Genomic DNA, 13,493 nt, shown 5'->3' with positions numbered 1-13,493 from the left:
GCTAAATGGGGGCAGCCTATCTATTTATAGATGTTGAAGGTTACCTCAAAGAATTAGGGTTTTGGAGAGACCATTGAAACTCTCTCGAACCGCTACCCTTTTTAGGGTTTTTCATTAATTAAGTGTGTTCTAGGGCTGTTTTAAGAATGCTAATCAGCTAAAATGCGTGTTTTAGCTCAACACCCCCTCTCAGGCCCAAAACGAAGCCCAAAGGTTAGGCGAGTCACTTTGATTTTTACTCACCCCAAGGCCTCCCACCCCAAAGTAGCCAAGGCATCAGACAAAGGGTACATATCGGCTGCCCAACGGCCTACCAAGACTACAGAGACGATGGTTATCTTACCAAGAGAGTCCAAGGAGTCACCCCAGAGAGGACAGGGCATCAGACAAAGGGTGCATGTCGACTGCCCAGTGGCCTACCAAGCCCTACAAAGGTGGATGGAACCACATTTAACTTTTTTTTTTAAGTGAGAGTTAAATTTTATGGAATGCAGCCGATTCAGTAACATTGACCCAGAAGACAGGAATAGGGAGGGTACACCCAACACATCACAAAACAATACAAGCTTACCTGACCACTCAAGGGTGTCAATGACGAGGGAAAATATGATGAGGGAGTATGGTAGTGTGGTGTCAACAGTCACTGCTGGAAATAGCTTAGGATCCGCTCAAGTGGTGCTCTATACAATGAGATACAAGGTATTCTACATGCTGAAGAATGCTCATGCAACAGGTGCCACTTGGACAGTGTCCCTCGTGGGAAAATTGTTCACTTGCCCAAGCGCCCTAGTACAAAGATGATGAAATCATGCAACGCAAAGGGAAAGGTACAATAGGGAGGAGAAGCCGATGTCGAAGACAGTGCTGAAGCCAGTAGAATACCAAGAAAGGTGGGAACCCCCTCTCAAACTAGATGTAGATGCGAAGAAGAAAGAGGAGCCTAATGTCAGTCTTCGTGTGGTGTCGAGAACCATAAGGAATGGAAAAAGATGATAAAGATGAAGTGAATGAAGCACCTCGCTGGAAGAGCAAGCTAGAAGTCGCTGCCATGATAGCATCGAGAGAGATGCTGCACGATCCGCCTCAGGAGAGTAAACCTCCATATTGAAAGAAGGGCAAGCACGCTTAGGAAAATGAAACCATGAAACGAACGATGCGCATCCCCACATCTCTAACCCAGATAGGACCAAAGCAATCTGCAAGTTAGCCCTACACTGAAAGACAAAACCCTGCAAAAGAGATGAGAATCTGCAAACACAAAGGTCAGTGGTGGTGAGATGCTCCAAAGCAAAACATAACAAAGAGAAAATCTAACTGAAAAGACAATGCAATAAATGTGTATGTATGTGAGTAAATGCAGCGGAAGACTTAAGAATGGAAAAGCTAAGCACAATGAATCCTATGGACCCGACTCTAAGAGTGCAAAAAATGAATGCTAGACTGACCTAGGGTATCCTAAAGGACCCAGAGACATACTAGTCTAACAAGGTGTCTACCATTGCATACGTCCAGTAGCAGGGCTCTGCCAAGGGAACGCCTGACGAGGTGGAGAGAAAGGTGAGATGGACGCATAAAATGCAGTGGGATCAGGACCTGCATACCAATCAGCCAGTCCCTCAAGGATAGTGAAAGAAACTGCCTACTGAGACTGTGCTCGAGCCACATGTCCAGTAGCAACAACGGGTGTTGAAGGAGCAAATGAAGCAAGAGTAGAAGGCGTAGCACCACTTGACTCTGCAGTCACAGTGGTCTGCTAAGGCTTTTTAGGTGGAAGACCTTAGTCCTTAGAGCGACACTCCTCGTCCACATGGCCTGGTCTCTGGCAGTGTGTACAAAACCGGTTTTTCTTAGGGAGTTGTTGCCACATAGGTCAAGATTCTTTGGTTCCATATGAGAAAGAGAAGTCACCCTTTGATTGGCTTGCCTTCGCATCTTGCGAGTTCTTGCCAATGTTGGTTTTCCCTCCCAAAGAAGAGGCGATCAACCCCCTCTACTCTGAATAAGGCTGTGATGCAGATTTCTTGTGGCCTTGATCATGCCTCGCGTAACGCAAAAACTGGCACTCAAGCGCATAAAAGGTTGGTGATCAAGGCTATGAAATGATGTGCTGAATGAAATTAAAGCATTTTTCGGACAACTTATTCAAGAAGAACGTAACCTGATCGTCATCGAACTTTGAAGAGCCAGCAGTGGCAAACTCGGCAAGCAACCACCTATATTCAGCCAGCTTGACTTTCAGATCATCCCCTTCCTTAATAGAAAACTCTTGAAGCTCAAAGTCGAGATTTATGCACTGAGTACGATCTCAAGCCGCATAGCGGTCGAGAAGGTGACTCCAACGCTCTGATGCGAGGGGAAGGTGCTATAACTGAGAGTGAAACTCAAAAAGCAATCCCTATATCAGCTCAACATTGGTTGTAGCATTGTGGTCTCTCCATTGACGGATGTAGTCAAGGTTAGCTAGCCGGGGTCCGACATAGACTCTAGACTAATGAGAGGTCCCAATGACCTTGAGACTCAAGCACTTGTTGCATGAAATTTGACCAAGTGGTGAAATTTGACCCGTTAAAACGAGTCTTATCCATGAAGGCATTCTAGGCTGTTGCAACAGAAGTGGTAGTGCTCGAAGATGGGTAGTGTGAAAAAGTGTAATGGAGGTAAGATGGGGGAGTGGAGTGCACTTGGGAATGGGCCCCAAAGTGCCCACCAAGCATTCGGATAGTGTGCAAGGTGGATCCATAGGCAGGAATGGGCTGACTAGGCATGGGCATGATAGCCGTATGAGTAGCCCATGGTGGAGGTGGGATGGAAACATGTGGAGCAAAATATGAAAATCCATGCGTAGGTGTAACCCAAGGTAAGTGGGATGATGCACCATAAGCCGAGGATGGAAATCCCTATGTAGGTATAACCCAAGGTAAGTGGGATGACGCACCATAAGCCGAGGATGGAATCCCTTGCGTTTGATTGGTCATGTGAGAGGTAAATCTGGGCATAGTAAAAGGGATGCCCATCACAATTATTCCAAGTGCTATGGGTGTGCTCATTTGCGGAAAGGTAAGAGGCACTGTGTTAAAGGATGGCATTCCCCCTAACAATGTACCATGGTGCAAAGAGGTAGAGAATCGGATAGAGGAGAAGGTGCTAAGAGCGGAGATGGAAGATCCAACCCCTATTGTGTGTGAAGCAAATGTGGAGTGCAATCCGAGATTTTAAAAGGATGAAGAGAGATGATCAAGGGTGGAGGTAGAAGAGGATGGGATGGGAGGGAAGTCAGAAGTGTCTATTACATGCTCAAATGAAACAGAAGTTATAGATGTACCTGAATTCCGTGTGCTTCGTGAGCCCCCTCAATTAAAATTCACATACACAAAGCCATCCGAATCCTGCACCTCAAAAGAAGAAATAGGCGAGGTTTTGATTCATTCAACTCAAAAGAGTTGTACGCATAGTACGGGGGAGTTTCGGAAACGGGGGAAACGGAAACACGAAAAACCGAAGTTTCGGAGTTTCGGCCAAATTTTGAAAACGGGGAAACGGCGTTTCGGATTGTACACTAAAAAAAATACAGTAATATGTGGGTATGTAAATATATCAATGTCTACAATAACATGTATTCAAATTTCATACAAAACTTTGAGTCTTCATGTCATATAATTAAAATCATAATTCATTACACATTTCACGAGTCACGACTCACGACTCACGACTGAAGATTAAGGAATTAAGACTGAGGACTCAATGGTTGAAACTTAAGACAGCTTAATACAATTAAGACTCAATTTTCAAAATATAAGGTAACAAAATGAATTAGAATTTATGACTCATGAATAATCTATGATCTAAACTTTAAAGAGCAGTGAAGACTGACATTAAGAACGATGGAACAAGAATCAAGATGCATAATAAGTGGGATCAAGATAGAATGATAGTAACTATGTCATGTGAATAATCTATTATCTGTCAAAACTCCAAAGTCCAGTGAGGCTATAAGTATCAACATCAATGAACAACCGACAACTCTAGTCTAGACTTTGCACTAATAAACTGACTCCTGTATATCACGAGTCATCTGGACTCTGAGGATTTGTGCACCATCTCCTTGTCCGACTCCGAGGTCTCTGATCGAGAAGTTGATGAAGCAGCCTCAACCTCATCCTCAGACTCTGGCTCTGACTTTGCCTGTGATGCACGACTACGTATGGCCCTTACTCTAACTCTCCTCTGTGCACGAGTCTTATGCACCGGTGCCGATAGCTTCTCATAGAGCATGGAGTAGATATCCCGCTCCTCCTGTGGTATCTGCGGAATGTCACGCACCTTCTCTATATCAATCTTGTCAACATTCATCTGTAAATGTGAACGAGATAAAGATATATCATATAAGAGGAGATTCAATATGTTCAATGTTCAAACTTCATACATATCACAATTTACAATCCAACTTCCAAGCAAATTAGCAATGTAAAGTGTCAAGAACTCAAGGTTAAAAAGTTAATTATACATAATACTAATCATTACCAATTTACCTGTCAAGGCTCAAGGGACAGAGCGGTCCTCTCAAGAAGCTGGAGATTACAATGGCAAAACACTAAACGCTCCAATTGGGCAGTTGTGAGCTTATTTTTCTTTTTGGTGTGTAAGAGGCCATATGCTCCAATTCCTCTCAGCAAGCCCTAAACTACAATCTTGCGAGAGAACCCGAATGGCAATGCGTTTCTATTCAAATTTAAAAGATTGAGGTTAAGTAATTGGCAATTGCTAATATACATGCCGCAAAATCAATATTTGAGTGGGCAATAGATTACAAAACTTATTACCTAGGTTGCATAATGCATTAGATAATCAAGATTCAAAATATAAAAGTCATCAGTCACATACCAAAGTAGGAGCACAATTGTCGTATTTCTCCTACCAAGAGACACGCTGAAGTTGTGTCTCTCGAAGCCTAGCTATGGGTCAGCCAAAATAAAGAGAATGATTACGAAATGCCAACAAATCATTATCTACTCTTCTCATCATATCTATATCATCCCATGTGAGGCGCCTCATGTACTCCATGAAGCCCTCCTCTAACTCCTCGCTACGCCAAAGGGGATGCAAGATATGTGCGACAACATGGATTGGTTTATGGAATCAATCCCATCGTGCATTCCACATTGCGCGAATCTCATCAACCCTATAGATAAAATATGTTAAAAACTTAGATGTTAGAATAATGATCAATCATCAAGGAGTCGTTAATACCAAATAAATACACGTGTAAAAGTTAAACAAAAACTTACTTGTCTTGGGGCAAAAAGCTATTGCAAAGCAAGGCCTCGCCAATTTTATCCATATACTCATATAGAAGCCCCAAAGTACTCCCCTCCATATCACTGATGCGCAATACAGTATAAATAGGAGTGAGACTTTTCACCAATACCTCTGCCTCAACCCACCAACTCTCATTTAAAATATTGCGTCTAAAAGCAAGAGCCGTTGAAGACTCTCTCTCACTCCATGTGAGCCATTCTTGGCATGCAATGGTCTGTATCAAATTTGGACGAACTCGTATCAACCTCTCCAATACAATAAACATATAAGCAAATCATGTAGTGGAGCGCTTCAATAGCTCAAGTGTGCTATTGGCTCGAAACATGCTTGTGACGAATGGCCTCTTCTTTACAAATCTTACCATGCTTGTTGCCGTCTTGAAAATGTCATCCACCTAAGATATTTGCCTAACATCTTCAATAAGCTAGTCAAGGCAATGGGATGTACATGGAGTCCATACTATGCTAAAAAACTCCTCCTCAAGCATACGTCCCATAGACACACAAATGCTTCCATTATCTGTCACCATCTGCACCACATTTTGGACTCTTATGTCCATGATGACCTGTCGCATGTGCTCCCAAATGAAAGCTCCTGTGATGGTAAGACCTGAGGCACAGGCATTGATGGCCTTAATGAACATGGTGCCTTTACATGAAGACACCAAAACATTGTAAACATTCCTTCGGCGTATATCTGACCATCCATCGCATAATATTGTGCATCTATATTTCACCCATGTCTCCTTCAAAGGCCCAATTGAGCCTCTATGGATGCTTTCTCCTTTCGAAGCTCCCGTATGCGTAATGCATCTACGGATGGGCCTTCCGGCTCACACCCTATGCAACTTACTGCCCTGATTGTCTTCTTCCATTGATGTGTAGTGGTCACATTGAAAGGGATAGCACACCGAATAAATAAGCGTGTGAGTTCCCTAGTCACCTCTACAATTGCATGCCTCTGAAGTCCTGCATGGACACTTGCACCATGCAAGGAGCCCTTTTGCCCACCACCACTAGAAGATGGCAACGGGGTCCTTTTTGCACTTGGATCCAATACGGATATGGATGCATTTCTTTTTTATGGACCACTGGCACCTCCAATTTGGCTAGCGCCACTAGGTCTACTAGCCTCTCTTTGCCCCACTTGTGCTTCATTAGCCCCATGTATTGATTCATCCTCTTCTAGCTCAATACCCATACGCTTTCGGTGCCAAAGATGGAGACTTACTATTACTTCTGCCGGCACATTTACGCAAGGCCCGATGTCTTTGTTGGAAACGCAAGCCAAGTGGTCTTTCACGTGCGTTACACTCCCCGATTTCTCCAATCCACAATAGTTGCACCGCCACTTCTTTGATCCACCGAAGCCCTAGTTTCCCTTGATCGGAGTGACGTGTCTCTAATATGGGTCCGGCGTCGTGATATGATTAGCCTTTTGGAGCCAGGACCTAGGTAATGGATTAAAGGAGAAGGAGAAGAAAAAATAAGAAGAAGAAGAAGAAGAAGAAGCAGAAGAAGAAGAAGAAGCAGAAGGAGAAGAAGAAAAAGGAGAAGTCTGAAGAAGAAGAAGAAGAAGAAGAAGGAGAAGTCTGAAGGAGAGGGAGAAGAAGAAGAAGAAGAGGAAGGAGAAGAGGAAGAGGAAGAGGAAGAGGAGGCGGGAGGTGGCTGTTGCAGGTCCGAGGTGGGGGGAAAAAGAAGAGCTGTGCAAGCGAGAGTCCAGATGAACTAGGGAAGGACTCGAGAATCACGGTGCTAGACAACCACGCGAAACGAGGCCGGTGGGCCACATGATCCCGAAACAACGTGCTCTCGTTTCCGTCCCGATCCAAAACGGCCAGTCCATTTCGGACTCTTCGAAACACCGTTTCGGGGTGCATAGGTTGTATGAACCTAACACTAGACCTAGCTGAAATGATGAAGATGGATCGCCAAACGCTCCAAATGTCATATGTCCTTCATGATCACAGAGGTGGCCAACCTCACCAACCGGTCCAAATGTGGTATCAAAGCTTGTAGGAGAGGTGTAAACATTACTGTACTTGTTGCGATAGTACTCCTCAAAGTCTTCTGTCATGTTAGTGAAATATAGAATAGGATTAGAAAAAGAATGTGAAGGTGAAAGTGGACTGTCGTCCTCCTCACCGAGTCCATAATACCGTCTCAGGGCCTCCAATGATAGAGAAGCCTAATAGGACATCATAGGAACTGGAGAAGAAGGTGTCTGGGACATTGTGATTCGATTATGAGTCGTATTGTGTACCTCGCACAAAGACTAGCTCTCCACAATATCCGCAAGATACTCTTTACAAGAGCACTGGCTCCGATACTATGTGAAGAAAAACTACTAGGGTTTGCACTAAGGAAACACAAAGTGTACGACCACAACAAAAACACAAAGAGACAGACACAGACATAGAAAGCAAAACTCAAACGCTAAACACAAAACTCAAACACAAACAGAACAAGGGAAAGAATAAAACAACTCTGAGGTAAATGAATACTACAAATGAATGTAAGAATGTACAAGTACTCAAGGGCAAAGCACTGTATCAGAGAGTGACGTTCACCAAAGACGGATCCTGAGTGTCTGACCACCACTCAAAGTGTGTAGAATGGAGAGGATGCAAAGGAAGTTGTCGCCTGGGAAGATGACACCAAACGCAAACAACTAAAGGTGATGAAGATGTTGACGATGGCTAGAAGATGCCAAATGCAGCCTGGAGGAAGGCGCCAAATAGTGGGCGACAGCCTGGAGGAAGGCACCAGAGCATTGCAAGGGGTGATGGAGAGGTGGCAGCAATCTCGAAGGCTAGACAACCACATAGAGATAGACTGATGGCTGAAATCTGCACTCAAGGGTGTGAAACCTGTACAGACGGGAATGAGGCTGAATGGGGGCAGCCTATCTATTTATAGATGTTAAAGGGTGCCTCAAAGAATTAGAGTTTTTGGGGACCACTGAAACTCTCTCAAACCGCTCCCTTTTTTAGGGTTTTTCATTAATTAAGTGTATTTTGGGGCTGTTTTAAAAATGCTAATCAGCTAAAAAGCGTGTTTTAGCTCAACAAGTCCCACCATTTTGCACACAAAGGTTAAGATCTTCGAGGCCAGCAAGTATGCAAGAGTATGGATGAAGCATATGCTAATGTAAAGTTAGCTTTCCAAAAGACTCAAACAAAGCAAAAGAAAGCAGCTCACCTTCACCACAAAGCTTTAGAATTTCCAAACGGTGATTGGATATTGCCACACTTTGGGAAACCAAGGTTATCTTTTCCTTAAACTCAATATTGTGTACTAAGGGCCTTTTCAAGTAATGCAAAGGATCAATGCAGTAGCTTATAGGTTGAAGCCACCTAATCATTGAAAGATTCACAATGCCTTTCCAATCAGTCTTCTTTGTCCTTTGAATGGTGATGTGTCCAATTTACTATTGTAAATAGCTGCAATAGATTGAGTACAATCACAAAAATTTTGGGTCCAAAACCATCAATGTCTTACACTAGTTGGAGTGTTAAATTGTAGGCATATTTTTAACTAGTCGACTTATTATCAAGGTCTGACCAACCTGCTGTTCAGTTAAAATGTGCTTTACAACTGATTAACATTTTGAAACACCCCCAAAACAAACTTAATCAATGAAAAATGTAAAGTTAGTACGCAGTTCGAGAAAGTTTTAGTGGTCTCCCAAAACCCTAATTTTTAGGGCACTCGTCAATATCTATAAATATTAAATAGACAAGTTGCCCACCATTTATCCTCATCCCTTTAGATTGTTCACCGTCTCTCTTGATGCTATCATGGCGGTGACTTCTATCCTTGCTCTTCCACTAGAGATGCCGCATCATCTTCATCCATGTCATTCTCGGCACCACATAAAGACCGACATCTTCAAGCTCCTCTTCCTTCTTTGGCATCAACATCCAAGTTGAGAGGGGTTTCCTATCCTTCTTGGTATTCTACAAGTTTCGGCACTTGTCTTCGACATTGGCCTTCCCTCCCTTGTTGTACATTCCCCTATGCATTGCATGATTTCATCATCTTTGTACTGGGGCGCTTGGGCAAGTGAACAATTTTCTCACGAGGAACACTATCCAAGTGACACCTACTGCATGAGCATTCTTCATCATGTAGCATACTATGCATCCCATTGTACAGAGCACCACTGGACGAATCCTAAGTTGTTTCCACCGGGCGAACAACACCACCGTCCTTTCCATGATACTTCATCACCCTTTCCCTCATCAACGACATTCTCGAGTGGTTGGATAAGCCTGTACTATTTTGTGATATATTGGGTGTACTATCCTTGCTCCCGTCTTTTGGATCATTGTTACTTAATCGACCGCCACACCTAAATTAACTTTCCACCAAAACAAAAAAAGTTCAATGTGGTTTTATCTACCTTTGTAGGGCTTGGTAGGCCATTGGACAACCGACGAGCACCCTTTGTCCGATATCCTCTTTTCTCTAGGGTGACTACTTGGACTCACTTGGTCAAATAACCATCACCTCTATAGTCTTGATAGGCCATTGGACAGCCGATATGCACCCTTTATCCGATGCCTTGGCTGATTTGGGATTGGATATCTTGGGGTAAACATTTCCGACCTTCCCTTTTAGACTTAGTTTCGGGCTTGAGAGGGAGTGTGAGTTGAAACACGCTTTACAATTGATTGGCATTTTTAAACAGCCCCAAAACACACTTAATTAATGAAAACACAAATTTGGTACACAGTTTGAAAGAGTTTCAGTAGTCCCCCAAAACCCTAATTTTTGGGGCATCCTTCAACATCTATAAATAGACAAGTTGCCCACCATTCACCCTTATTCCTTCAGTGCAAGTACTCACTCCTCTATTGCGTTTGGTCCATCTACCATCGCCAACCCATAAACTGCCTCCTTCTTTATGCGTTGGACTCTCCATCAACTAAGCAACAAGTGGCAGCCCTCCCTCGTCATCAAGTGCTAGCCTTGCAATCTACATTTGGCTTTTTTACCCCCAAGCAGCAGCTGGCAACCATCTTCTCCCTATTGGCGGCCGTCCTACAGCTATGTTTGCAGCTTCCTGCTACTCACCTCAATCATAAGACCCTCCAGTGATCAGCATTTCGTGTTTTCCTCGACTTCCACACTCTAACCAGTGGTCATTGCACTTGGGATTCATCTCCGGTGGACAACACTCCCCAACGCTGCATTGCTCTATCCCTAGGCATTCTGTACACTCTTACATTCATTCACTTCAGAGTTTCTTCTCCTTGTGTTTGTCTCTGTGTTTGACTTTTGAGTTTTTGTGTTTTGCGTTTTGCATGTTGCATTTAGGGTTTGAGTTTTGCTTGCCTCTATGTGAGTCTTTGTGTTTCAATCTTGGTCGTACATGCTATGTTTCCTCAATGCAAACCCTAGCATATCTTCGCACCTGCCATGTAGCAGCAAGTCTGATCAGCTGCCACATCGGCATCTTGCTTGGTCTCTCCTCTTGCCATGCCTTCACCTACTGCTCTTGCCTGCTTGAGGCCACACAGCATCCATTACATCATCAGGCTAGGAACTGGCTGGAGAGTGTCACAAAAGACCAAGCAGCATACATTGCCATGATATATAGAACTTAGAAATATAACCTTTGAGTGGAGAAAGCCATTCATAAGTCAGTCTTACAGTACTCGTCATGGCAGGTTTCAAAAGCAAATATCTCATGCTAAAACTGCATTAGTATGCATTGGGTGCACACAGCATCTAATTGGACATATTGTCAATGTTTACACATTTCACTAATTTTAAGTGCACTAAGGGCACTCATATGTATGTGTGCTTAGTGGTCATTAAGTTGTACACAGAAGTGAGCACACTGTGTATACTCATTAACTATTCCTCTGTTTATTCATGCTTTCCACTTGTACATGTTCAGCCTGCATGTGCCTCATGTGACCAGCATTCTAGGTCATGAGTAGATCACCAGTTTGCTGCACACCCATGCAACCATTAGTGTCAAGTATGAGGGAGCTATAACTTAACTCTATTTATACAATTCCCTCAATCGCCACAAAATTCAGTAGCAAAAGATACACCATTAAACGTGTGCAAGTGACCTAAATCAAGTGTCAATCAACCACTATAATTAACACTTACTCTTGGAGATGAAGAGGCTGAAACGTTTTGTTCTTGAATCATGGCTGTTTTAAATCCAAATCTCAGAGAGTAGAGTAGAAAGAATGTTCCCTTTGAGTCTTAAACATAACATGTCAAATTATCCCAGGACCCACACTGGCTCCATCAGCCATAGTAAGCATTATAAGTTTTAACAAAACTAGTATTGAGCATCAAGTGTCCCAATCTAAATTGCTAGTGATCCACTACACAATTTTCAACCTAACATGTATATTCAGAATACAACATCAAAGAAATTATGCCTAAAATTCAAAGCTAGTTGCAAGGTACTTCTGTCATAAATGGGAAAGCAAGGCACTCCAAGTTTTTATGAACCAGCTAGATGAAGCACTTCAATAGAGATTATAAAGTGACAATATAAGTTTTGTTGCACCTGGACGCCTTTCACTTGCATTTGTTGGATAAGCTCTGTAAAAACTCCTATAAAATGACATAGGGGCAACAAAAAGCTAATTAACTTCACAATTTTAAGTACTGATTTTTTGAACAAAACATTTCATCTTCTAGAAATCAAAGCAGCAAAGATATCCTCATAAAACCTTATCAAACAAACAAGAACTCGTCTTAGCGTTTCAATAAGTGCACAAATGGAGATGTTGAAAATGAGGATAAGAGACAGTGAGCAAGAGTGGGCAGCAGTTCCACACTCAAAAGATGCAAGTATTAGAATAATAGAATGAAAGTACCATAGGTCTTAAGTAAGTTGGACCTATTCCTAACTCAACAAGAATTAAAGGAACTCTAGAAGTAGTGACACAACTTATTAACTTAGTTGTCTCCACACCACACAATAAAACATTGGGCATTGCCCATAATCGACCAATTCTGACACCCCCTACAATGCCAACGTGATGATGTACAAGGAGCGAATCAATCACCAAAAGGTAGTAAGTTCAAGGATTTGCAAAATTCCTTAAACTTTTTACGTGATAGTGCTTTGGTGAAAACATCTGCAACATTCTCTTGCATGGGGATGTAGATCATGCTAATCTTCCCTACATGTGATCTCTTTGACATAGTGATAATGTATCTCAATGTGTTTCATACAAGCATGAAACACTGGACTCTGTGCTATAACAATGGCACTCTGACTATCAAAAAGAATAAGAGTGGGTCCCTCCAAATGAACACAAAGATCAACCCATACACGATGTAACCAAATACATTTGACTATCACTGTGAATGCTGCCCTAAGCCACAATAGGCTGCTGCTTCTTAGAATGCATCGTCATCACCAGCCCAATCTGAACAACTATAAGCATGCGTTTGGAAGTCTCCCCCTTGGAAAAGGGCAAACCATATGATTGTGTTCCTTGGAAATAGCAGTAAATGTGCTTAATAGGTTGCCAATGTAGTGTCCTTGGACTATGCATGTATCTACTCACCTATGATACTGCATATTGTATGTCAAGATGGGTATCCCACAAATAGATGAGACAACAAACAGCTTGGCTATAAATGGCAACATTTATCTGATAGATCGCTACTATCATGCATTGAAAGCTTCAGCCCTATTTCCATAGGTGTGCTCATAGGTTAACAATCTTGCATGTTAAACCTTACATAACTTCTGAACATATTGTGATTGAGACATTACAATACCATGCTGGATAATGAATCAGCCCCATATCTAACATATCAAAAGTAGACTACAATTCAGCCTCGAAATCTGCAATTTTTCTCTCATTTGGTCCAGTGAACAGCATATCATCTATGTAAAGAAGAATAATGATCAAATCCCCCCCTTCCTTCTAAACATAGAGAGTGGGTTCAATTGGCCGCGGTCTTGGAACCCCTATGCAATCAAAAATGCATCTATCTTGGAGTACCAAGCATGCGGAGCCCTTTTAAGCCATACAAGGCTTTATTTAGCTTGCAAACCTTGTGATCTTGGTCTTGCACAACATAGCCTATAGGTTATGCAACATATACATTCTCTTTCAAATCTCCATTCAAAAGTGTTGTCTTAATATCCAATTGGTGCACATCCCAATTGAAATGTGCAACCAT

General features: G+C 42.6%; 1 protein-coding gene across 2 annotated transcripts in view; it reads right to left on the bottom strand.

Annotated features, from left to right (window-relative positions):
* UCH2 (Peptidase C12, ubiquitin carboxyl-terminal hydrolase 1) overlaps positions 1-13,493 on the bottom strand; it is a 62,213-nt gene that overhangs the window by 28,664 nt on the left and 20,056 nt on the right. For both annotated transcript variants that reach the window (XM_087683243.1, XM_087683244.1), the window contains exon 2: positions 11,857-11,903. In XM_087683243.1, the coding sequence (XP_087539369.1) occupies positions 11,857-11,903 (47 nt within the window). The remainder of the gene's footprint in view (positions 1-11,856; positions 11,904-13,493) is intronic.

The sequence above is a fragment of the Lygodium microphyllum genome, chromosome 8 (assembly GCF_053477565.2).
Source record: "Lygodium microphyllum isolate KBCC chromosome 8, Lygodium_microphyllum_v1.1.10, whole genome shotgun sequence".
Classification (NCBI taxonomy): domain Eukaryota; kingdom Viridiplantae; phylum Streptophyta; class Polypodiopsida; order Schizaeales; family Lygodiaceae; genus Lygodium; species Lygodium microphyllum.
The sequence above is the reverse complement of the archived record's forward strand: the minus strand, read 5'-3'. Positions and strand labels throughout refer to the sequence as shown.